General features: G+C 46.1%; 1 protein-coding gene across 1 annotated transcript in view; it reads right to left on the bottom strand.

Annotated features, from left to right (window-relative positions):
- Window positions 1-27,426, bottom strand: part of hmgcll1 (3-hydroxymethyl-3-methylglutaryl-CoA lyase like 1) — a 370,971-nt gene that overhangs the window by 13,815 nt on the left and 329,730 nt on the right. The window contains exon 8 of the mRNA XM_067983696.1: window positions 2,174-2,299. Within this exon, the coding sequence (XP_067839797.1) occupies window positions 2,174-2,299 (126 nt within the window). The remainder of the gene's footprint in view (window positions 1-2,173; window positions 2,300-27,426) is intronic.

Raw genomic sequence — 27,426 nt, 5'->3', positions numbered from 1 at the left:
GTAACTGGTTACAAAGCAGCACTGGCAGACGCCCTGGGAGAAGATTATCTGCCTAATTTCATTGTGTAAGACGCTGAGTAACAGAGTGATCGAAGAGAAGGGAAAGAGAGCAATGTATAAATATTGGTGAGTTCAACCCTCAAAAACTAAAGTATCTCATTTGATTCAAGTCTTTTTAATGAGTCATCCAAATGGACATTTAAATACAGTTAACTCGTGCTAGTGTTCTTATCTTTGTGTGGTTATATCAGCACGATATGCCTGCACTTTCAGAGATTTGCACCACCTGTTCCTATTCAGCTGGTCCTCCAGCTCTGGATGTAAATAGGAGAGAACTAACAGTTATTAAATTAAGTCAAAATAAATTGGATTGAGATTTAATGTGACCGATGTGTTCTCAGAAAGCCTATATTGTGTCACATTTCTTAATCTCAGGAGTACAAAATAAAAATTAAATTTAACTAAATGATTTTTCTATTTTTTCTTGATTTGAAGAATCTTTGCAACGGGCAGGGTGCAATTATCCAATGAAAGCCAGTTTCCATTTTAGCCACATTGATAAGATCACATATCAAATTACATATTATAGCCTTTAAATGACCAAGATAAAGGGCAAAGGTCAGAAATTATGTGTGGTGCCTGCCCGAATTTCTGATATGACTTCCGGTGAGTGAGATTCCCCGTCAGTTACGAGGAGTTGGAAAATTACCTCTGTAAATCCAACTTATAACACGGTAAACAGGGACTATCAATAGTCTAAGTTCAAGTATTCTAAATCAAACAAGCAGTGAGCCACTCAATAACAGTTAATGCGTAATCGTGTCAGAGCATGGTTAAAATGTTAGCTTTGAAGGCTTTTGTCTGAAAAATTGATTATAGGGCCCTCTTACGACAATTCAATGAAGCTTATCATTGAACATCTAATGCTAGTTATTCCATGAGGCTGCTGCAAAAGATATTATGATGCCTGTCATAGGGCATCTTGATAGAAGGAAGCACATGGTTTAGTGAGCAAAAATGACTGTGATCTATAATTTGACACTGCTAAAGCTGATGCAACAGAGTTTGTAAACTTCCAATAAGAACATAAGAAAAGTCAAGGACAAACAAAATTCAACTCACCAAAGCTCATCCCTCCAGAATCCTAACTCTTCCATTATAGTATCCAGCTGCATTTTGAATGTGCTAGGCCCAGAAATTCTGGGTTCTCTCCCTGCGCCTGAATGGTAAGGTCCAAAGCCCCCAGGTATGGAGCTTTGGGCCTCATTATAATGGAGCTGATGCATAGATTTAAGCCCAATGGCAGAGTGTAAGATCAGGCCACTACGAGCATGGCAGCAGTCCTTAGGTAAGTGGGTCCAGGAGTCGGGGCCAGGAGCTCAGCTGGGGGCAGGGTCGGGGCCAGGAGCTGGGCTGGTAAGTGGGTCGGGGCCAGGAGCGGGGGAGATTGGGTGGAGTGGGGGGGTAGGAGTTGGGGGGAGGGGAGTAACGGTGATTGGTACCTTTAATTTGGGGTCGGGAGTAGCACGCCTGCTCCCCAGGGCTCCACATTCAGGTAAGTTACTTACCTTCTTGGCTGGCAGGCGATCCCTAGCCTTGGTTTCCAAATGCAGCCAATGTTGGGGCCTCAGAGTGAACCAATTTAGGAGAGGGGGCCTTAAACGGGCGTTGGGCCCCTTCTCTGCATATGCAAAGGGTCTAATGGGTAAAGAGTGCATATTTTTTGTCCTTACACAATATGGCGGGCGACGGACTTCCGGCTGGAAATGTGCGCACGCTTCCTGCCCTGCCCTGCCCTGCCCTGCCCTGCCCTGCCCTGCCCTCAGTAGCACCTGAAAAAAGGGCTCTGCGTGGACCAATTTCTGGGCCCTCATGTTTTTGGTTTTACTACCCAATCTAACTGATTGTTCAAAACATATATCACTCTTCCTGATCTTCCGGCATGCTAGGTCTCTGCTCCCTTTTTCCTGATATTTATGCCCAGGGAAGTTGGTGTTCCAAAAGTCAGGAAAATCGGTCTCACAAATCATTGAGGAGTTCTGTTTCCCTCCTTAGCTATATATCCTTAACAAATTATGAAAACAAAATTTGCACGGTTTAAATATTTTAAGACGGAGTCTAAGAGTAGTTTTTTAATAAATATTATACAGCACTAATTTGAAAATCAACTCACCGTACGAATCCCCAAACCACTCAGCATGTACACAACATCTTCTGTGGAGACGTTCCCAGAAGCACCATTAGCGTAAGGGCAACCACCAAGTCCAGCAACAGAGCAATCCACCACACTGATCCCCATCTGTATAAAAGAGCAGAATGTAACTGCATGGATTGTATTACATTTTGTTTCTTTAAATTCATTTTTGGGATGTGGGCGTCGCTGGTAAGGCCAACATTTATTGCCCATTTGCCCAAGATTGGTCCTCCAGGCCTGCTGCCACGGCACACCCCATCTCTGTACTCTACAGTTGCTCAAATGGGGGCGACAGGCTACTCCCGGCCACTGCTCCAACAATTTTTATTTAAAACTTTATAAATATTTATTCCAGCTGTCATCCATTTTACCCATAATCTTAGTCACTTCTGTCCTTGAGATCGGGGCTCTGTGCCCATCACCACAGCAAGCCAGCCTCCATCCTCACCTCCCGCTCCTACTCACATCAGGGTTACTGATTCTGTTGGCGCCATCTCCTGTCACCACTCATATGATTTTTTGTCAATTTGGGGAACATTCTTCAATCTTACTTTAGCATAATTTTTTATTACCTTCTCTAATTTTTCCTACCTGATATTCTTCTGTTGGGTACAACAGGAGTGCCTGAAAAAGGGCATCTCAACAGACGAAAATACAAGCCACAGGGTATCATAGTATCCCCAGGAGGAGGCCATTCGGCCCATTGTTCCTGTGCTGGCTCTTTGAGAGAACTATCCAATTAGTCCCATTTCCCTGCTCTTTCCCCACAGCCCTGTATTTTTTTTCCCTTCAAGTATTTATCCAATTCCCTTCTGAAAGTTATTATTGAATCTGCTTCCACCGCCCTTTCAGGCAGTGCATTCCAGATCATCACAACTCACTGTGTAAAAAAATGTTCCCTCATGTCGCCTCTGGCTCTTTTGCCGATCACCTTAAATCTGTGTCCTCTGGTTACCGACCCTTCTGCCACTGGAAACAGTTTCTCCTTATTTACTCTAACAAAACCGTTCATGATTTTGAACACCTCTATCAAATCTCCCCTTAACCTTCTCTGTTCTAAGGAGAACAATCCCAGCTTCTCCAGTCTCTCCACATAACTGAAGTCCCTCATCCCTGGCACCATTCTAGTAAATCTCTTCTGCACCCTTAGAATATATAACAATGTTCAGAAAATAAAATTTTGACCCCTACCACCCTCTGGGTGAAAAAAATTGTCCTCAGTTCCCCTCTAATCCTTTTACCAATCACTTTAAATCTATGCCCCCTGGTTATTGACCCCTCCGCTAAGGGAACTAGGTCCTCCTCACTCTATCTCGGCCCCTCATAATTTTATACACCTCAATTAAATCGGCCTCCTCTGTTCCAAAGAAAACAACCCCAGCCTATCTAATCTTTCCTCATAGCTAAAATTCTCCAGTCCTGGCAACATCCTCGTAAATCTCCTCTGTTCCCTCTCTAGTGCAATCACATCCTTCCTGTAATGTGGTGACCAGAACTGTACGCAGTACTCAAGCTGTGGCCTAACCAGTGTTCTATACAATTCCAGCATAACCTCCCTGCTCTTATATTCTATGCCTCGGCTAATAAAGGAAAATATCCCTTATGCCTTTTCAACCACCTTATCTACCTGTCCTGCTTTTCCTGATAAGTATAAGCTCTCAGTTCTGGTATCATCCTTGTAAATCTTTTTTGCACTTTCTCCAGTGCCTCTATATCCTTTTTATAATATGGAGACCAGAACTGTTCACAGTGCTCCAAGTGTGGTCTAAACCAAGGTTCTATACAAGTTTAACATAACTTCTCTGCTTTTCAATAATATCCCTCTAGAAATGAACCCCAGTGCTGCTTTGCGTTTTTATGGCCTTATTAACCTGCGTCGCTACTTTTAGTGATTTGTGTATCTGTACCCCCAGATCCCTTTGCTCCTCTATCCCATTTAGACTCTTATTTTCAAAGCAATATGTGGCCTCCTTATTCTTCCTACCAAAATGTACCACCTCACACTTACCTATATTGAAATTAATTTGCGTATTACACGCCCATTCTGCACGTTTATTAATTTGTCGCAGTCTTTGAGGAAAAGTGTCAACGTGTCTCAGGAGAAGGGGCCGGAGGGAAGGAATAGGTGGAAGGAAAAGAGTAGGGGGCAGGGGACATGGGGCGCAGGACAGCGGACGTGGGGCATGGGACGGGGGTAGAGAGAGTGGGACAGGGGGGTAGGGAGAACGAGACAGGGGGGTAGGGAGAGTGGGACAGGGGGGGTAGGGAGAGCGGGACAGGAGGGTAAGGGAGAGCGGGACAGGGGGTTAGGGAGAGCGGGACAGGGGGTTAGGGAGAGCGGGACAGGGGGGGGTAGGGAGAGCGGGACAGGGGGGGGTAGGGAGAGCGGGACAGGAGGGTAAGGGAGAGCGGGACAGGGGGGTAAGGGAGAGTGGGACAGGGGGGTAGGGAGAACGGGACAGGGTGGTAGGGAGAGCGGGACAGGGGGGTAGGGAGAACGGGACAGGGGGGGTAGGGAGAATGGGACAGGGGGGTAGGGAGAGCGGGACAGGGGGGTAGGGAGAATGGGACAGGGGGTTAGGGAGAACGGGACAGGGGGGTAAGGGAGAGCGGGACAGGGGGGTAGGGAGAGCGGGACAGGGGGGTAAGGGAGAGTGGGACAGGGGGGTAGGGAGAACGGGACAGGGGGGTAGGGAGAACGGGACAGGGGGGTAGGGAGAGCGGGACAGGGGGGTAGGGAGAATGGGACAGGGGGTTAGGGAGAACGGGACAGGGGGGTAGGGAGAGCGGGACAGGGGGGTAGGGAGAGCGGGACAGGGGGGTAAGGGAGAGCGGGACAGGGGGGTAGGGAGAGCGGGACAGGGGGGTAGGGAGAGCGGGACAGGGGGGTAAGGGAGAGCGGGACAGGGGGTTAGGGAGAACGGGACAGGGGGGGTAGGGAGAGCGGGACAGGGGGGTAAGGGAGAGCGGGACAGGGGGTTAGGGAGAAGGGGACGGGGGGTGTGGGGGGAGTGGGACAGGAGGTGGTGGATAGCACTGTTTGGCAGTCGATTCCCCCTCACCCACCTGCCCACCTCCACAGCCCCCCGCCCCCTCACCCTTCGGCCCTTCACCTGCTGCTGTCCTGGTGTCTCCACAGGATGACGAAGAGCAGGCGGACCGGCCGTGAGCTGCTGACCTCCGGGTGGGCGCTCCAGGGTTTGGCGTAGCTGTGGGCCAGGAAGATCAGGTCCAGCTCCCGCTTGTGGGGCGACAGCTGCAGCAGGTGGGAGGCGCCCATCTGCTGGGCCGAGCTCTGCAGTTCCCACTCATCGCCCCAGCAGCACATCAAGCCTGACTGGCAGGGCCTCTGCCTCAGTGAGGGGGGAGCCGCCAATTCCTACTGCCTCGGCTCCCGGGCTTCCCACTGACACTGAGGCCGGGACCTCAGTGTCAGCTTTGCAAGGGCAGGGATAAGGAAGTGTACCAGTCCTGTTCATCAGATAAGCGATGACTGCTCATTGCAGCAGTCAGATTATACTGTGCTTAGCAGTTTTCGCTATATCCTTAACCTTGCTAATTAACCTTTTCCGTAACTTTTCACAACGTGGCCTTTTTCAGAAAACTTATCCTAAAACCTGGTCGACCTGACACCAAGTGCTGAAGAGGAAGATGTATTCACAATGATCTCTTTTCAGCATGCACTAACTTGCCTTGGTCCTCCGTACTAGAGAATTCTACAGTGCACCATGTCCTGAGATGTTTCTCCTGTCTCCATACTACGAAGCACGTATTTAAACACTGGCAACACATCAGCTTCCAAGTATAGCTGGCCATTTTCAAAAAAGGTTCTCTTTGTTTTTCATGGCCTAATACATCTGAAGCTTGAATCTGCTGTTGTTAAAATGACCCTTCCTCCATTGCTGCTGGAACTTCCTTTTATCCTCAGCAAATTTTTGTGGCACTCCATAGACTCCATTTGCAAATCACTTCCTATTCATGGCTACTTAGAATCATAGAGTCATACAGCATAGAATTAGGCCATTCGGCCCATCATGGCTGTGCCAGCTCTTTGAAAGAGCTAGCCAATTCGTCCCACTCCCCTGCTCTTTCCCCATAGCCCTGCAAATTTTTCCTTCTTAAGTATATATCCATTTCGTTTGAAAGTTACTATTGAATCTGCTTCCACCACCCTTTCAGGCAGCACATTCCAGATCATAACAACTCGCTGCTTAAAAAATTCTCTTCATCTCCCCTCTGGCTTTTTTGTCAATCTGTGTCCTCTGGTTACTGATCCTCCTGCCATGGAAACAGTTTCTCCTTATTTACTCTATCAAAACTCTTCATAATTTTGAACACCTCTATTAAAATCTGGAGTGTGATGGAATACTCTCCACTTGCCTGGGTGAGTGCAGCTCCAACAACACTCAAGAATCTTGACACCATCCAGGACAAAGCAGCCCGCTTGATTGGCACCCCATCCACCACCCTAAACATTCACTCCCTTCACCACCGGCGCACTGTGGCTGCAGTGTGTACCATCCACAGGATGCACTGCAGCAACTCGCCAAGGCTTCTTCGACAGCACCTCCCAAACCCACGACCTCTACCACCTAGAAGGACAAGGGCAGCAGGCACATGGGAACAACACCACCTGCACGTTCCCCTCCAAGTCACACACCATCCCGACTTGGAAATATATCGCCGTTCCTTCATCGTCGCTGGGTCAAAATCCTGGAACTCCCTTCCTAACAGCACTGTGGGAGAACCTTCACCACACGGACTGCAGTGGTTCAAGAAGGCGGCTCACCACCACCTTCTCAAGGGCAATTAGGGATGGGCAATAAATGCCGGCCTCGCCAGCGACGTCCACATCCCATGAACGAATCTCCCCTTAACCTTCTTTGCTTTAAGGAGAACAATCCCAGCTTCTTGTAATACAATTAAATCTAATTTAAATCTTGCAAACAATTGGCAAAGTACATATGCTTCACTGAAATGTGCAATGGATCAAATTCTGCAATCATACAATGCAAATATAAAATGTATCAATGACTTACATCACATATGTAGCACTACAAATACAAATTTAGCCCAAAGCTGTAAGTGCCTGTCTTCATAAAGCTGGTTAATTAATTAATGAAGCTGTTTTCACCAGTATAGAAAATGCAGCCTGTGGATTGAACCAAAACTGGAATTGCTCATCTCTCTTGTCATGATGTGGAGATGCCGGTGATGGACTGGGGTTGACAATTGTAAACAATTTTACAACACCAAGTTATAGTCCAGCAATTTTATTTTAAATTCACAAGCTTTCGGAGACTTCCTCCTTCCTCAGGTAAATGTCTCTCTTGTCAGTTGTGACCTGTTTTCAGCTTTGAAGGAATTGAGGAGTCAATTACATTTGGAACTGGTGCAAATGCAATGCTGAAAGAAACAGCAGATGGCAGTGTTCATTTACTGCAAAGTTCCTGTCAACTATGGAATGCAAATATATAATTCCAAATCAGGTTTTTAACATCTAACTTTCACTGAACTGTGTTCCTAACTATGCAAGTATTTTAATACAAAAGTTGCAGTGAAAATCATGATAGATTCAATTTTCTCAACTCTTCATAACAGAGTAACTGTACCAAAATGTTAAACGTACCAGATTCAACCACCCAAAGAAGTGATTTTTAGATGGCAACTGAGCAGCCAGAAATGGTAAATCAGGCAAAGTCCTGCAAATGGTTTGTGTCCCAGTCCATTTTCCAGTGGGCAGCACCTGATACAAAGACAGCTGAAGTGGAATGAAACGTGACCGCAGGGATCTGTACTGGGGCCTCAGCTTTTCACCATGACTGGGATGAAGCAAGAGAGTTGTATATCCAGGTTTGCAGATGCCACTAAATTAGGAGACACAGTAGGTTATGTCGATGGGAGCAGGAAGTTACAAAAGGGTACAGACAGATTAAGAGAATGAGCAAAACTGTGGCAGATGGAGTTCAATGTGGGGAAGTGTGAGGTCATCCACTTTGGATCCAAGAAAGACAAATCGGAATATTTTCTAAATGGCAAGAGACTAGAAACTGTGGAGGAGCAAAGGGATCTTTGTGTCCAGGTACACAAATCACTAAAAACTAGTGCACATGTATAAAAAGTAATCAAAAAGGCTAATGGAATGTTGGCTTTTATCTCAAATGAGTTGGAAAACAGAGGGGAGGGAGTGATGCTGCAGTTGTACAGAGCCTTGGTCAGATCCCATCTGGAGTATTGTGTTCAGTTCTGGATACTGCACCTCAGGAAGGATATATTGGCCTTAGAGGGAGTACAGCGCAGATTTACCAAAATTACACGGGGACTTAAAGGATGAAAGTATGAGGACAGGTTACAAGATTGTATTCCCTTGAGGTTGAGGGGTTATCTTATTGAGATGTTTAAAGTTAAAAAAAATTCGATAGAGTAGATACGGAGAAACTATATCATCTAGTGGGGGAATCCAAGACAAGGGGGCACAATCTTAAAATTAGAGCTAGGCCATTCAGGAGTGAAATCAGGAAGCATTTTTCACACAAAAGGTAGTGGAAATGTGGAATTCTCTCCCCCAAAAGGCTGTGGGTGCTGGGTTGATTGAAATGTTGAAAACTGAGATTGACAGATTTTTGTTAGGTAAGGGTATCAAGGGATTATGGAGCTAAGGCGGGTAAATGGAGGTGAGGTACAGATCACCCATGATCTAATTAAATGGCAGAAGAGGCTCAAGGGGCTGAATGAACATAAGAACATAAGAACATAAGAAATTGGAGCAGGAGTAGGCCAATCGGCCCCTCGAGCCTGCTCCGCCATTCAATAAGATCATGGCTGATCTGATCCCAACCACAATCTAAAGAACACAAGAAGTCGGAGCAGGACCCGGCCACATAGCCCCTGGGCCCTCTCCGCCACCCACAGGGCATTGACCGATCCGAACTCAACTTCATGTCCAATTTCCTGCCCGTTCCCCATAACCCCTAATTCCCTTTACTTCTAGGAAACTGTCTATTTCTGTTTTAAATTTATCTAATGATGTAGCTTCCACAGCTTCCTGGGGCAGCAAATTCCACAGACCTACCACCCTCTGAGTGAAGAAGTTTCTCCTCATCTCAGTTTTGAAAGAGCAGCCCCTTATTCTAAGATTATGCCCCCTAGTTCTAGTTTCACCCATCTTTGGGAACATCCTTACTGCATCCACCCGATCAAGACCCTTCACAATCTTATATGTTTCAATAAGATCGCCTCTCATTCTTCTGAACTCCAATGAGTAGAGTCCCAATCTACTCAACCTCTCCTCATATGTCCGCCCCCTCATCCCCGGGATTAACCGAGTGAACCTTCTTTGTACTGCCTCGAGAGCAAGTATGTCTTTTCTTAAGTATGGAGACCAAAACTGTATGCAGTATTCCAGGTGCGGTCTCACCAATACCTTATATAACTGCAGCAATACCTCCCTGTTTTTATATTCTATCCCCCTAGCAATAAAAGCCAACATTCCGTTGGCCTTCTTGATCACCTGCTGCACCTGCATACCAACTTTTTGATTTTCTTGCACTAGGACCCCCAGATCCCTTTGTACTGCAGTACTTTCCAGTCTCTCGCCATTAAGAAAATAACTTGCTCTCTGATTTTTCCTGCCAAAGTGCATAACCTCACATTTTCCAATATTATATTGCATCTGCCAAATCTCCGCCCACTCACCCAGCCTGTCTATATCCCCTTGCAGGTTTTTTATGTCCTCCTCACTCTCTACTTTCCCTCCCATCTTTGTATCATCTGCAAATTTTGATATGTTGCACTCGGTCCCCTCCTCCAAATCGTTAATATAGATTGTAAAGAGTTGGGGACCCAGCACCGACCCCTGTGGAACACCACTGGTTACTGGTTGCCAGTCCGAAAATGAACCATTTATCCCAACTCTCTGCTTCCTGTTTGATAACCAATCCTCCACCCATGCCAGAATATTACCCCCAATCCCGTGATTTTTTATCTTAAGTAATAATCTTTTATGTGGCACCTTGTCGAATGCCTTCTGGAAGTCTAAATACACTACGTCCACTGGTTCCCCTTTATCCACCCTATACGTTATATCCTCGAAGAACTCAAGCAAATTTGTCAGACATGACTTCCCCTTCATAAAGCCATGCTGACTTTGTCCTATTAAATTATGCTTATCTAAATGTTCCGTTACTGTCTCCTTAATAATAGACTCCAAAATTTTACCCACCACAGATGTTAAGCTAACTGGCCTATAATTTCCAGCCTTCTGCCTACTACCCTTTTTAAATAACGGTGTTACATTAGCAGTTTTCCAATCTGCCGGGACCTCTCCTGAGTCCAGGGAATTTTGGAAAACTATCACCAAAGCATCCACAATCCCTACTGCCACTTCCCTCAAGACCCTAGGATGGAAGCCATCAGGTCCAGGGGATTTATCCGCCTTGAGTCCCATTATTTTACTGAGTACCATCTCCTGAGTGATTTTAATCGTATTTAGCTCCTCCCCCCCGAGAGTCCCCTGTTTGTCCAGTGTTGGGATATTCTTAGTGTCCTCTACTGTAAAGACTGAAACAAAATATTTGTTCAGCATTTTTGCCATCTCCATGTTTCCCACCATTAATTTCCCGGTCTCATCCTCTAAGGGACCTATGTTTGCCTTAGCCACCCTTTTTCTTTTTATATAACTATAGAAACTCTTGCTATCTGTTTTTATATTTTTTGCTAATTTCTTTTCATAATCTAACTTCCCTTTCTTAATCAATCCTTTAGTTACTTTTTGCTGTCTTTTGAAGAATTCCCAATCTTCTATCCTCCCACTAAGTTTGGCTACCTTATATGTCCTTGTTTTTAGTCGGATACTATCCTTGATTTCTTTACTTAGCCACGGGTGGCTGTCATTTCTTTTACACCCTTTTTTCCTCAGTGGAATATATTTATTTTGAAAGTTGTAAAATAACTCCCTAAATGGTCTACTTCTGTTCCTGTGTTCCAACCAGTGCAGTACAGTAATAGTCAGCTGTGGCCTGAAACCTGTCCCCACCATATTACAGCACTGGCCTAAGGGGATGATGCTGTGGAGTGGCATAGAAAGCAAACCACCTAACGAAAACCTCATGCAGCATTGCCTATACTTCAGCAGCCATCAATGGTCAGGTGCTGAGTTGACCATGTACACATGTGCCTGCACAATGGGTTTCCTTTCCCATCATTTTTGGGCTGTCACTTTGCAGTCCTTCCATCAATGCCTCGACAAAAGTTACTAACGGGTTGAGATGCTCTCCAAAGGTTTTCAGAATTTTGTCCCACTATTCTGAACTTTTGTTTAAATTTCACTTAAAACCAACTGTCCTCTCCCATCACTAATCTGCTTTATAGATCAATCCAAACTTGAAGCTGAAGTTATGCTAATGAGCTGACTGAAGAAAATTGAGTGTAAACAACCCACTTCCATTACAGTCTGTCTGAAACTCGCACATATCCATTCTGGCAATAATCACAACAAGCAGTAAAATCTAGGTGAAGGTGAACTTGGGCTAGATTCTCCTCCTATGGATAGGTTAGCAGCACAGCAGGACTGGTGCCTACCCACGTGACTCCACGAGGCTGTTGGACACTGAGTGTTGTTAATTCAAGTCAAGGCATTGGTGCCGATACTCATCTTCTGACATTCATTCACCGCGTTCATCATACTCTTTTCTCTCCCGTCTGGATGCCAGGGAAACTCATGAATTCAAAGGGAAACCTCTGAAAACCATCTTAACTAATAACCACTTTGTCAACTCCCGCAGCCCGCCACAAGGACTTCTTCTGATCTTCAAGGACAATGCACTACTCTCGCCATCATGCCATGCGTGCACATATGGGGCAAATGTTCATGCCACTCACATTTCTTTAACATTCTCTTCACTCTCTCCAAAGGGAAAACCTGCCCGTAACCATCGATGAGCCATGTAACCGGGAGAGGAGCATAATCACTCAAAACTCGAGTCCACAGGAACAGGAGGCCTTAGACATCATAGGCAAAAGCACAGGAGAGGCTGCAGGGGATGGTAAAGTTGGAGGTGAGGTGGCAACAGAAGGCTGGTAAAGCCTGGGCAAAGCTTATCATGCATCATTTTCAGCTTCATGTGCTTTCTCAAAGTATTGAAAATGTCCTTACACTTAGCAACTGTTCTTTTAAAGGAAAATGTCACTGTGTGTACATCATAGCGGATGCCATGAGGGAAAGGACTGGCCACTTCAATCCACAACTCATGCCACTTCATCACCAACTTTCTCATGGCATTTTACCTGCCGAACCACCAGCCCAGAGATTCCGACTCAGGAGAAAGTAGTTAGTGAGTCAAAAAGGCATTACTGGCTGAAGCATTGAGCACTAGTTAGAATGAGGACATGGGAGTGGAAGAGAAGGAGAGAACTACTCCTCCACAGAGGGTGGAAAAATGATCACATTTGGCTGAGCAGCCTAGGGACCCAGATTCAGGGGCGCAATGATCTCATATGGAGGCAATGGAAGTGGTTTCCATGCATATGGTTGAGATGATGGACAATTGGGAGGATTCCACTATCTGCTCTAACACGCCTCTTACATCAGCATGGACCTCATTATATCTATTGACCCCCCCATCCATGACATGGAGTCATGACTGCAGAGGACAGTCCTGATCACCAATCAACCATCCAGATACATGATTCCAAAGCATGAAGATTGGTATGATGGATTATAGCATGATTCTAAACTTGCTGTCTATGTATCTGGCATTCACATGCGGGATAAGGTGATCAGCATTGCAGACTAGCTGCACGATAATCAAATCCTAGAATCATAGACTCATACAGCACAGGAGGCCATTCGTCCCATCGTGCCTGTACTGGCACTCTGAAAGAGGTACTAATTCATCCCAATCCCCCTGCTTTCTCCTCATAACCCTGCAATTTTTTTCCTTTTTAAGTATTTATCCAATTCCCTTTTGAAAGTTACTAGTGAATCTGCTTCCACCGTCCTTTCAGGCAGTGCATTCCAGATCAGAACAACTCACTGAGTAAAAAAAAATTCTCCTCATCTCCCCCCACTCCCCAACCAGGCTTTTTTTGCCAGTTATCTTAAATCTGTGTCCTCTGGTTACTGACCCTCCTGCCAATGGGAACAGTTTCTCCTGATTTACTCGATCAAAACCCCGCATAATTTTTAACTGAATTCCCTCATCCTGGTATCTTTCTGGTAAATCTCCTCTGCAATCTCTCCAAGGCCTTGACATCCTTTCTAAAGTGTGATGCCCAGAATTGGACACGATGGGCTCGATTTTACAATGGTGGTGGGTTGGTAGCGGGGGTTGGTAGCGGGGGTTGAAGGTGCGTGTGGCAAATCCACGTGAACAAAACTTACTGTTTCCGACGCGATCGCATGTTGATTGAAGGCGATTAACGTCCTCTCCGGGTCTCGTGGCCGGCAGCCACCCTGATTGACAGACTGGCTGCCGTCAGGAGCTGCAACGCGGCGGGGGAGGGGGTGGTGGAGAAAGAGAGCCAGACGTCATCCAGCGCGGGAACGGAAGATAGGGGGTGGGGGGAGAATGGAAGATCAGGGGGAAAGTGTAAGATCGGGGGAGGAGAGTGGAAGATTGGGGGAGGGGAAGATCGGGGGGGGGGGGAGAGGGGAAGATCGGGGGGGAGAGGGGAAGATCCGGGGGGAGAGGGGAAGATCGGGAGGAGAGGGGAAGATCGGGGGGAGGGTGGAAGATCGGGGGGGAGAGGGGAAGATCCGGGGGGAGAGGGGAAGATCGGGAGGAGAGGGGAAGATCGGGGGGAGGGGAACATCGGGGGGGAGAGGGGAAGATCGGGGGGAGAGGGGAAGATCGGGAGGAGAGGGGAAGATCGGGGAGAGAGGGGAAGATCGGGGGGGAGAGGGGAAGATCGGGGAGAGAGGGGAAGATCGGGGGGGAGGGGAAGATCGGGAGGAGAGGGGAAGATCGGGGGAGAGAGGGGAAGATCGGGAGGAGAGGGGAAGATCGGGGGGAGGGGAACATCGGGGGGGAGAGGGGAAGATCGGGAGGAGAGGGGAAGATCCGGGAGAGAGGGGAAGATCGGGGGGGAGAGGGGAAGATCCGGGGGGAGAGGGGAAGGTCGGGAGGAGAGGGGAAGATCGGGGGGAGGGTGGAAGATCGGGGGGGAGAGGGGAAGATCGGGGAGAGAGGGGAAGATCGGGGGGGAGAGGGGAAGATCGGGAGGAGAGGGGAAGATCGGGGGAAGAGGGGAAGATCGGGAGGAGAGGGGAAGATCGGGGGGAGGGGAACATCGGGGGGGAGAGGGGAAGATCGGGGGGGAGAGGGGAAGATCGGGGAGAGAGGGGAAGATCGGGAGGAGAGGGGAAGATCGGGGGAGAGAGGGGAAGATCGGGAGGAGAGGGGAAGATCGGGGGGAGGGGAACATCGGGGGGGAGAGGGGAAGATCGGGGGGGAGAGGGGAAGATCGGGGGGAGTGAGGGGGACATCAGAATGGGAGACATCGGACATCGGAGCAAGGTGCAAAGGTAGGTTCATTTAGTGTTTTCACTTCCGTCTATGGTTTTTAATTTAATTTATTTAGATTCTTGTTCCCTGATCCGGCCCAGGTTTCACCGGGCGTGAATCACGGTGGGCAAGCTGCCCAGGTAAGTTAAAAATCTTTCTAATTACTTAATCTGTCACAGGTAAAGTGCCTTGAGTTCCTCAATGAGGTACATTTGGCTCTTTATCTGTCATGTTGCCGGCTTTAATTGCCGGCGGGACTTCCGTTTCCGGGACACCCACGCACACAGGTGGGTCCCTGGGAAACTCGGAGTTTGGTGGGTTGGAGCCGGCTTCCGAACCCGAACAGGATTTCCACGATTTTCGGAGCCTCCTGCCCCCAACGTACCCACAATTGCCTCCTAAAATCACCCCCAATATTCTAGCTGAGGTCTAACCAGTGATTTATAAAGGTTTACCATAACTTCCTTGCTTTTGTACTGTATGCTTTCTATAGGCATATAAATAGTAAATGGTAGTAAGAACATAACAACATAAGAAATAGGAGCAGGAGTGGGCCATTCGGCCCCTCGAGCCTGCTCCGCCATTCAATAAGATCATGGCTGATCTTCAACCTCAACTCCACTTTCCCGCCTGATCCCCATATCCCTTGATTCCCCTAGATTCCAAAAATCTATCGCTCTCAGTCTTGAATATATTCAATGACTCAGCATCCACAGCCCTCTGGGGTAGAGAATTCCAAAGATTCACCACCCTCTGAGTGAAGAAATTTCTCCTTATCTCAGTCTTGAATGGCCGACCCCTTATCCTGCAAATGTGCCCCCTAGTTCTAGACTCTCTAGACAGGGGAAACAATCTCTCAGCATCTATGCCTCTTCAATTCTATTCACATGTGTTGGACCGGGCTCTTGGCTGGCCTTAAAGGGGAATAGTGAGTTTCTTTTGGAGAATAATTGGGGTGCACTTTCTTACTGGCAGTTTTGTGGTGGTGGTGTTGAAGAACCCATTTTACACACCAAATCAGGTGGTAATTCAAAGGAGAATCTAGCCTCTAATTTCTTGGGGCAAAAAGGATTTGAATTCTTTTCATAGTTGTTTCAGTTTCTGCTTTTTTATTTTTAGACTTTTGGCACTGCAACATCAGGTATGGGATGCTGGCATTTGCACTGGGGGAGTGGGTGGTGCTGGGCTTTTGTAGCGATGGTGGTGGTGAAATCCCTGAGCTTTTATAGAAGTGGGGAGGATGATTGTGGGGTTGGCAGCATTGGGGGGGGGTGCAGGGGACTGTTGGGGAATATGGAGTTTGGCAGCATGGATGGGAGGGTAGTGTGAGCTTTGGAGGGGGAAACCGTGGGGTTTGACAGCCTAGAGATGTGGTAAAAAATGTGGGGTTTCATAGCAGAAAGGGAATGTAGGGTTTGGCAGCAAGGGGAGGAATTGGGATGTTGCAGTATGGCATGAGGAATTGGAGCTTGGCAGTATTGGGGCAAATGTGGGTATGGAGAATTATTCAGTTTGACAGTATGGGTCTGTCAGCATGATGGGAAAGCCTGGGGTTTGAAACATAGGGTAGAGAGGGAGTATCAACAGCACTGGATCACAGTAACCAATTACAGACCCACACCCCACAAGTTAAAAAAATAAGTAACTCTGCTCTTCAGCTGCCCTAGCTGTTCAAGGCCTGCAGCAACCGTATATTACCCACCCAGAGTAGGATATGACTGATCTCAGGCAACAGTGGGAATTATATCTGGAGCTTGCAAAAATATATAATCAGGCTGAGCCCAGGAAATTCGCTGAGGTTAGTGGTGGCAGATCAGGTGGGTGCAAAACCCACCACATACACTGGCCAGGATACCAGCAAACCATGACATTCCAGCTCACAAGTATGTCGTGGGCAACTCATACTGTAATCTTGTACAATGCAGCAGTAAAAGGTAGATTATTAGGCCTGAAGCATACTGGATCCCATTTACTTTATGTATAAGGTTAAATTCTGGTTCATAAGAAGTGTGAGCTTGCTACTGGAAGCTATCTTTTGCAGTGAGCATGAGTTAAGAGTGTTAGAAGACAGCCCAAATTGTTCATCTTAAAAAACCTATAAACCATCAGTTAATCCATAAAAACTTATTAGTGTATGCCTGAATTTCCATCTGGGTGCTACGGCAAGGAGATTGACGACAAAGTTATGCCATTTTTTGGGGGTTCCACTGATCTCCAGCAGGAGATCAGGAAAACCCTGTGGAACTCAGGATCTCAATATCTCAGGGCCTGTGTTGTACCCTTCTCAGTTTTTGCTCAACTTCAGAAAAACAATCCTGTATGCCAATGCGCCATATTCTGCATTCTCATTCTTGAGGCTGGGTCTGATGAACTGAAATGCTTAATTCATGGCACTTTGTGCTCGAGGGTAAAGGTTTCTTGGAAAACTCATTTTCATTATCATTACATCCTGATGCTTAGAATCAGAATATGTAGCAACATTACAATTGAAAGCAGCTTCTTGTATTGATGGTTTCTTTCTCAATCGCACATTTCAGACATGACTGCTAGTGGATGGCAAATGGGAAGTCACTGGAAATTCTCCAGATTTGCTTTTAAATATCATAGTTTGTCATATATTCAAAGATGTAGCAGTCTTCCCAAACAAGAATGAGCTGGTCTTCTCTAGTTATTAATAATAGATATTTGTGGTCAACACTGCATTTTCTTGGCATCATGAACAGAAATATGAACAGAACAAAAAGATTAAAAATATTTTGTCCAAAGCCCATAGATAAAAGAAAAATATTGATGTTGGCATAGGAGATATGGTAAGAACATAGGAAATAGGAGCAGGGGTAGGCCACACGAGCCTGCTCTGCAATTCAATAAGATCATGGCTGATCTTTCACCTCAACTCCACTTTCTCGCCCCATCTCCATATCCCTTGATTCCCTTAGTGCCCAAAAATCTATCGATCTCAATCTTGAATATATTCAATGACTGAGCATCCACAGCCCTCGGGGGTAGAGAATTCCAAATATTCACAACCCTCCGTGTGAAGAAATTTTTCCTCATCTCGGTCCTAAATGGCCAACCCCTTATCCTGAGACTATGACCCCGAGCTCTAGACTCTCCATCCAGGGGAAACAGCCTCTCAGCATCTACCTTGTCAAGCCCTCTAAGAATTTTATACGTTTCAATGAGATCACCTCCCATTCTTCTAAACTCCAGAGAGTATAGGCCCATTCTACTCAATCTCTCCTCATAGGACAACCCTCTCATCCCAGGAATCAATCACCTTTGTCGCACCGCCTCTAAGGCAAGTATATCCTTCCTTAGGTAAGGAGACCAAAACTGTACACAGTACTCCTGGTGTGGTCTCACCAGAGCCCTATATAATTGCAGCAAGATGTCCTTAATTTTACACTCCAACCCCCTTGCAATAAAGGCTAATATCATTTGCCTTCCTAATTGCTTGCTGTACCTGCACATTAACTTTCTGTGATTTGTGTACAAGGACACTCAAATCCCTCTGAATAACAACATTTCTTAGGCTCTCAACTTTTAAAAAATATTCTGCTTTTCTATTCTTCCTACCAAAGTGGATAATTTCACATTTCCCCATGTTATACTCCATCTGCCACCTTCTTGCCCACTCACTTAACCTGTCTATATCCCTTTGTAGCCTCTTAGCATCCTCCTCACAGCTTACTTTCCCACCTAGCTTTGTACCGTCAGCAAACTTGGATACATTACACTCGGTCCCATCATCTAGATCATTGATAACAGAAGAAAAAGATCATTATTTAGGCATCCCTAGTTTAAAAGTAATTAATGGGGTGTTTTTACAATTGACTAAACAAAAAGAAGAAAATATTGCCATAAATCCATTCACTGAAATACTTTCACAGATTTTGCTGCTAAATACCTCAACAAGATCATTAAACCACATATGTCAGGAAGTGGGAGAATGCTCAGAACTTGTCAAATACATAACAGGATTGAACATTGCAGAGGATGAGGTAACATTTCTTTCAATGTCACATCCACGAATACAGACATCCCAATAGAGGAAGCCACCTCACTGACCAGAGCAATACTTCACAACTAAGATCTAATTGTTCTGCACTCTGGTGTTGTTCGCAGGGAATGCAGCGTGAGAAGTCGTGGCACGCAGATCATGATTTTTCATCCATTAACATTAGTGGGCAAAAAATCACAGCCTGTGGCCCGCAATTGCCTGTGAGTGTTGCTCCTCGCTGGAAGGGCAGGACTGGCAACATACACTGAATTTACAAAAAACACCTACTTTTCACATGTTGTAGGTTTTTGCAACTTTTGTTTTTCTGTTATTTCTTATTCGGCAATAACCATAATCAACAAATCAATATTTAGCATTACTCTTCTCAGTTGTCTATATTTCCAACTCCCTGAAAACACGATCAGAGAAACCATGGGAAAAAGCTGGCACAGACACAGAGATGACGTACCTATGTAAACATTTTCAAAGAGCCATTAAGAACATAAAACTCACCATTACAGTCACAAAGGAGGAACACATGCCCAAGTACCTCCATTTCTTTAATATTGTAACAAAGACAGTGGAATTGTTTCAAGAAAATGGCACCAGGTTGCAAATATTGATTAACATTTATAACCTATTGAAACAGAATCAATACCATACAGATTAATTGGATGAGCCAATCACAACTGCACAATTCAGAAATTAAAGACTGTAAGCACACAGTTGCCTTTGATGGCTCAGGAGTCAATGCATGGCATGGTATGGCACTTAACATACAGACCAAGATAATGTCATGTTTGAACACTAGTCTGTGCTATTAACTGATCTCTGCCAGATGAACCAGGGATCTCACCCCTGATCCCTTTCCAATGATACCTTACAGAATGAATGTTGGGTGAAGGCAGGATTGTGATGCACCCCTCCCCTTAAAACAATCAAATCATTTGTTGACACTCAGAAGCTGAAAACCCTCAGTCCTAACAATGTGTCCAAGGTGGAAGTCGAGCACAGGAGATCCGACAATGATGCCATTTTCGGGCTGTACCAAAAATGCCAGATCTTCACCAGCATGCAATGTACTGCCATATCTCATTGGCCAGGAGCAAATGGAACCTCCGAGCTTGTGCTATACTGTGAAGTCAGCTCATTTCCATGATGTCTGAGTGGTCCCTTTGCACAACACATCAAACACTTGGGGAGCAGAAATTCACCTTGGCTAGTACAAAACAGTTGCTGTCACATCGGCCACCTGTTATACGCCCTGCCTGTTATACGCCCTGTTATACGCCCTGCCTGTTATATTCCTTGCCTGATATACGCCCTGCCTGTTATTCTCCCTCCCTGTTATATTCCTTGCCTGTTATACGCCCTGCCTGTTATACTCCTTGCCTGTTATACGCCCTGCCTGTTATACGCCCTGCCTGTTATACGCCCTGTTATACTCCCTGCCTGTTATACACCTTGCCTGTTATACGCCCTATTATACTCCATGTTATACTCCCTGTTATACTCCCTGTTATACGCCCTGTTATGATCCCTGTTATACTCCCTACCAGTTATATGCCATGTTATACTCTCTGTTATACGCCCTGCCTGTTATACTCCCGGTTATACTCCCTGTTATACTCCCTGTTATACGCCCTGTTATACTCCCTGTTATACTCCCTGTTATATTCCCTGTTATGCTCCCTATTATACTCCCTGTTATACTCCCTGTTATACTCCCTGTTATACCCCCTGTTATACTCCCTGTTATACTCCCTGTTATACCCCCTGTTATACTCCCTGTTATACACCCTGTTATACTCCCTGTTATACCCCCTGTTATACACCCTGTTATACTCCCTGTTATACCCCCTGTTATACACCCTGTTATACCCCCTGTTATACTCCCTGCCTGTTATACTCCCTGTTATACTCCCTGTTATACTCCCTGTTATATTCCCTGTTATACTCCCTGTTATATGTCCTGTTATACTCCCTGCCTGTTATACTCCCTGTTATACCCCCTGTTATACTCCCTGCCTGTTATACTCCCTGTTATATTCCCTGTTATGCTCCCTATTATATGTCCTGTTATACTCCCTGCCTGTTATATGCCCTGTTATACTCCCTGTTATACACCCTGTTATACTCCCAGTTATACTCCCTGTTATACTCCCAGTTATACTCCCTGTTATATTCCCTGTTATGCTCCCTGTTATACTCACTGTTATACCCCCTGTTATATTCCCTGTTATGCTCCCTGTTATATTCCCTATTATACTCCCTGCCTGTTATATGCCCTGTTATATTCCCTGTTATACTCCCAGTTATACTCCCTGTTATACTCCCTGTTATACCCCCTGCCAGTTATATGCCCTGTTATACTCCCTGTTATACTCCCTGTTATACTCCCTGTTATACTCCCTGTTATGCTCCCTGCCTGTTATACTCCCTGTTATACTCCCAGTTATACTCCCTGTTATACTCCCTGTTATACTCCCTGTTATACTCCCTGTTATGCTCCATGTTATACTCCCTGTTATACTCCCTGTTATACTCCCTGCCTGTTATACTCCCTGTTATACCCCCTGCCAGTTATATGCCCTGTTATACTCCCTGTTATACTCCCTGCCTGTTATACTCCCTGTTATACCCCCTGCCAGTTATATGCCCTGTTATACTCCCTGTTATACTCCCTGTTATACTCCCAGTTATACTCCCTGTTATACTCCCTGTTATACTCCCAGTTATACTCCCTGTTATACTCCCTGTTATACTCCCTGTTATGCTCCATGTTATACCCCCTGTTATACTCCCTGTTATACTCCCTGTTATACTCCCAGTTATACTCCCTGTTATACGCCCTGTTATACTCCCTGTTATGCTCCATGTTATACTCCCTGTTATACTCCCTGTTATACTCCCAGTTATACTCCATGTTATACCCCCTGTTATACTCCCTGTTATACTCCCTGTTATGCTCCATGTTATACTCCCTGTTATACGCCCTGTTATACTCCCTGTTATACTCCATGTTATACCCCCTGTTATACTCCCTGTTATACTCCCTGTTATGCTCCATGTTATACTCCCTGTTATACTCCCTGTTATGCTCCATGTTATACTCCCTGTTATACTCCCTGTTATACCCCCTGTTATATTCCCTGTTATACTCCCTGTTATGTTCCCTGTTATGCTCCCTGTTATACTCCCTGTTATACCCCCTGTTATATTCCCTGTTATGCTCCCTGTTATATTCCCTATTATATGCCCTGTTATACTCCCTGTTATATTCCCTGTTATACTCCCTGCCTGTTATATGCCCTGTTATACTCCCTGTTATACTCCCAGTTATACTCCCTGTTATACTCCCTGTTATATTCCCTGTTATACTCCCTGTTATATTCCCTGTTATACTCCCTGCCTGTTATATGCCCTGTTATACACCCTGTTATACACCCTGTTATACTACCTGTTATACTCCCTGTTATGCTACCTGTTATACTCCCTGTTATACTCCCTGTTATGCTACCTGTTATACTCCCTGTTATGCTACCTGTTATACTCCCTGTTATATTCCCTGTTATGCTCCCTATTATATGCCCTGTTATACTCCCTGCCTGTTATATGCCCTGTTATACTCCCTGTTATACTCCCTGTTATACCCCCTGTTATATTCCCTGTTATGCTCCCTGTTATATTCCCTGTTATATTCCCTGTTATACTCCCTGTTATACTCCCAGTTATACTCCCTGTGATACTCCTTGTTATACTCCCTGTTATACCCCCTTCCAGTTATACTCCCTGTTATGCTCCCTGTTATACTCCCTGTTATACTCCCTGTTATGCTCCCTGTTATACTCCCTGTTATACTCCCTGCCTGTTATGCTCCCTGTTATACTCCCTGTTATACCCCCTGTTATACTCCCTGTTATACCCCCTGTTATACTCCCTGTTATACTCCCAGTTATGCTCCCTGTTATACTCCCTGTTATACTCCCTGTTATACCCCCTGTTATACTCCCTGTTATACTCCCTGTTATATGCTCTGTTATACTCCCTGTTATACTCCCTGTTATACGCCCTGCCTGTTATACTCCCTGTTATACTCGCTGTTATACGCCCTGCCTGTTATACTCCCTGTTATACTCCCTGTTATACTCCCTGTTATACCCCCTGTTATACTCCCTGTTATACCCCCTGTTATACTCCCTGTTATACTCCCAGTTATACTCCCTGTTATACTCCCTGTTATACTCTCTGCCTGTTATACTCGCTGTTATACGCCCTGCCTGTTATACTCCCTGTTATACTCCCTGCCTGTTATACTCCCTGTTATACTCCCTGTTATACCCCCTGTTATACCCCCTGTTATACTCCCTGTTATACCCCCTGTTATACCCCCTGCCTGTTATACTCCCTGTTATACCCCCTGTTATACCCCCTGTTATACCCCCTGTTATACCCCCTGTTGTACTCCCAGTTATACTCCCAGTTATACTCCCTGTTATACTCCCTGTTATACTCCCAGTTATACTCCCTGTTATACTCCCTGTTATACTCCCTGTTATACTCCCTGCCTGTTATACTCCCTGTTATACTCCCTGCCTGTTATACTCCCTGTTATACTCCCTGTGATACTCCCTGTTATATGCCCTGTTATACTCCCTGTTATACTCCCTGTTATATGCCCTGTTATACCCCCTGCCAGTTATATGCCCTGTTATACTCCCTGTTATACTCCCTGCCTGTTATACGCCCATTTACTTGAATGGAACTGGATATCTGATGGAGTTTTGCGCCACCGCTCAAGTCGAATTTCTTCCCCTGGGAGCTGAAGGGGTTGATTATCCGGTGCCAGCAGCTCTTAAAGGACTTTTGATTGCTCTTAAAGCTGACCTACTACGGCAGGAGAAATAACCAAAGGAGAACTGCTGAATTGAACAAAGGAGTGCAGAGAAGGGGGATCATTTAGGAGCTGAGGCACATGTTCCAGTCAAGAGCAATGGCAGAGCAGCCTGGATGGAGATGGTTAAGAGTCAATGCTATCTCATCTGAACATCAAACCTGACAGCAGGTGAGGAGAAAAACTGCTATTCTCAGAAAGGTTACCAAGGGAAATGTGCGCATATTTTGCTTATTTTACAAGGTTACATTATAATACATCTATCAACACTTCATAAGCTTGGTGGAGTTTCACAGTGGGAGAATTCATGGCACTGTGACAAATGTCTCCAAATCCACAGGCATGCCCGTGCTTTAGGGCAGTCTGTGCTGCTGCCATATCAATACATTTGCCGAGTGGCCCATTAAATGTGGCAAGCAACAAACATCGAGAGCATTGCTCATACAAATTACCTGCATGTTGCATGTTCACAGAGTCACATAAGGTGCTGCTGAGTTCAACAGTTGGTTGACACAACCTCCTTTCATATTCTTCACTCCATTGTACGTTCCTTTTTCAACTGCTTGTAGAGAAGACCACACATGACAGGCAGCAGCTCAAGGGAGCTGGAGGCGACTCATCGCTTCTGAGACCATCGGCTCGTAATGGGGAGAGAGCTCTGGAGATCCTGGGTTTACAGACCATAGAGGGAGTGGGAGAGGATGAGGATGGAGATCATTGATGTTTCATTCATTATCTCTTAATCACTCACTCATCCAGTCGCTGACTGACAGGCACATTGTTCCATAGAACAGCACACTAGAATATCTTGCGGGGTAAACTCTGTTTCAAGAGGTATCTTACTGCCAGCATTCTGTTCATCTCGTCAGTTCATGAGCTGAGAAGACAAAATCCTATGGGCAGATGTGCAAATGATTGCAGTGCATTGGGAAGTACAAATACTTAAGTAAAAGTTTTTTTTTGACTGCAATCTGCCTTAAGATTTCTTGTCATGTTTTTGAATTCTCTGACTACTTTCCACAGAAAGGATTTGGAAGGAGTTACTTTTAAGCATTTGGTTTTGAAACAAAATGGATTTGCACAGGTTTAAAAAGGAGGGCCAAAGGCTTCAGGCATTTGAAGAATGTTTATTAAAACCAGTCTTTGCTACTGCTACCCAGGATGATCAGGAACAGTAGGGGACTGCGATGGGCCCCGACAACATCCCGGCTGTAGTGCTGAAGTCTTGTGCTCCAGAACTAGCTGCGCCTCTAGCCAAGCTGTTCCAGTACAGCTACAACACTGGCATCTACCCGACAATGTGGAAAATTGCCCAGGTATGTCCTGTCCACAAAAAGCAGGACAAATCCAATCCGGCCAATTACCGCCCCATCAGTCTACTCTCAATCATCAGCAAAGTGATGGAAGGTGTCGTCGACAGTGCTATCAAGTGTCACTTACTCACCAATAACCTGCTCGCCGATGCTCAGTTTGGGTTCCGCCAGGACCTCTCGGCTCCAGACCTCATTACAGCCTTGGGCCAAACATGGACAAAAGAGCTGAATTCCAGAGGTGAGGTGAGAGTGACTGCCCTTGACATCAAGGCAGCATTTGACCGAGTGTGGCACCAAGCAGCCGGAGTAAAATTGAAGTCAATGGGAATCAGGGGGAAAACTGTCCAGTGGCTGGAGTCATACCTAGCAAAAAGGAAGATGGTAGTGGTTGTTGGAGGCCAATCATCTCAGCCCCAGGACATTGCTGCAGGAGTTCCTCAGGGCAGTGTCCTAGGCCCAACCATCTTCAGCTGCTTCATCAATGACCTTCCCTCCATCATAAGGTCAGAAATGGGGATGTTCGCTGATGACTGCACAGTGTTCAGTTCTATTCACAACCCCTCAGATAATGAAGCAGTCCGTGCCCGCATGCAGCAAGACCTGAACAACATCCAGGCTTGGGCTGATAAGTGGCAAGTAACATTCGCGCCAGACAAGTGCCAGGCAATGACCATCTCCAACAAGAGAGAGTCTAACCACCTCCCCTTGACATTCAACGGCATTACCATCAACAAATCCCCCACCATCAACATCCTGGGGGTCACCATTGATCAGAAACTTAACTGGACCAGCCACATAATTATTGTGGCTGAAGGACAAAATTAGTCTCCACTTGGAGAAGCAAGGATTAATCAGGGATAGTCAACATGGCTTTGTCAAGGGAAGATCATGTCTGACTAATTTGATTGAATTTTTTGAGGGGGTGACTAGGCGTGTGGATGAGGGTAACGCAGTGGATGTGGTATACATGGATTTCAGTAAGGCCTTCGATAAAGTCCCCCACAGGAGACTGGTCAAGAAGGTACGAGCCCATGGAATCCAGGGTGCCTTGGCACTTTGGATACAAAACTGGCTTAGTGGCAGAAGGCAGAGGGTGATGGTCGAAGGTGTTTTTGTGACTGGAAGCCTGTGGCCAGTGGGGTACCACAGGGATCGGTGCTGGGTCCCTTACTGTGGATATGAATGTAAAAGGTATGATCAGTAAGTTCGCTGATGATACAAAAATTGGTAGGGTGGTAAATAGCGAGGAGGATAGCCTCAGTCTGCAGGACGATATAGATGGGTTGGTCAGATGGGCGGAACAGTGGCAAATGGAATTTAACCCGGAAAAGTGCGAGGTGATGCACTTTGGAGGGACTAACAATGCAAGGGAATACACAATGAATGGGAGGACCCTAGGCAAGACAGAGGGTCAGAGGGATCTTGGTGTGCAAGTTCACAGATCCCTGAAGGCGGCGGAACAGGTAGATAAGGTGGTAAAGAAGGCATATGGGATACTTGCCTTTATTAGCCGAGGCATAGAATATAAGAGCAAGGAGGTTATGATGGAGCTGTATAAAACACTGGTTAGGCCACAGCTGGAGTACTGTGTGCAGTTCTGGTCGCCACACTACAGGAAGGATGTGATCGCTTTGGAGAGGGTGCAGAGGAGATTCACCAGGATGTTACCAGGGCTGGAGCGCTTCAGCTATGAAGAGAGACTGGGAAGATTGGGTTTGTTTTCCTTGGAGCAGAGGAGGCTGAGGGGGGACATGATTGAGGTGTACAAAATTATGAGGGGCACAGATAGGATGGATACTAAGGAGCTTTTTCCCTTCGTTGAGGGTTCTATAACAAGGGGACATAGATTCAAGGTAAAAGGCGGGAGGTTTAGAGGGGATTTGAGAAAGAACTTTTTCACCCAGAGGGTGGTTGGAGTCTGGAACTCACTGCCTGAAAGGGTTGTGGAGGCAGGAACCCTCACAACATTCAAGAAGCATTTGGATGAGCACTTGAAATGCCATAGCATACAAGGCTATGGACCAAATGCTGGAATTTGAGATTAGAGTAGACAGGGCTGACGGCCGGCGCGGACACGATGGGCCGAAGGGCCTCTATCCGTGCTGTATAACTCTATGACTCTATGACTCTATGACTAGAGGCTGGGTATTCTGTGACAAGTGACTCACCTCCTGACTCCCCAAAGCCTTTCCACCATCTACAAGGCACAAATCAGGAGTGTGATGGAATACTCTCCACTTGCCTGAATGAGTGCAGCTCCAACAACACTCAAGAAGCTCGACAACATCCAGGACAAAGCAGCCCGCTGGATTGGCACCCCATCCATCACCCTAAACATTCACCCCCATCACCACCGGCGCACTGTGGCTGCAGTGTGTACCATTTATAGGATGCACTGCAGCAACTCACCAAGGCTTCTTCGACAGCACCTCCCAAACCCGCGACCTCTACCACCTAGAAGGACAAGAGCAGCAGGCACATGGGAACAACACCACCTGCACGTTCCCCTCCAAGTCACA

Source organism: Heptranchias perlo, chromosome 5, assembly GCF_035084215.1.
Source record: "Heptranchias perlo isolate sHepPer1 chromosome 5, sHepPer1.hap1, whole genome shotgun sequence".
Lineage (NCBI taxonomy): Eukaryota > Metazoa > Chordata > Chondrichthyes > Hexanchiformes > Hexanchidae > Heptranchias > Heptranchias perlo.
This window is presented reverse-complemented; position numbering and strand designations above follow the sequence as displayed.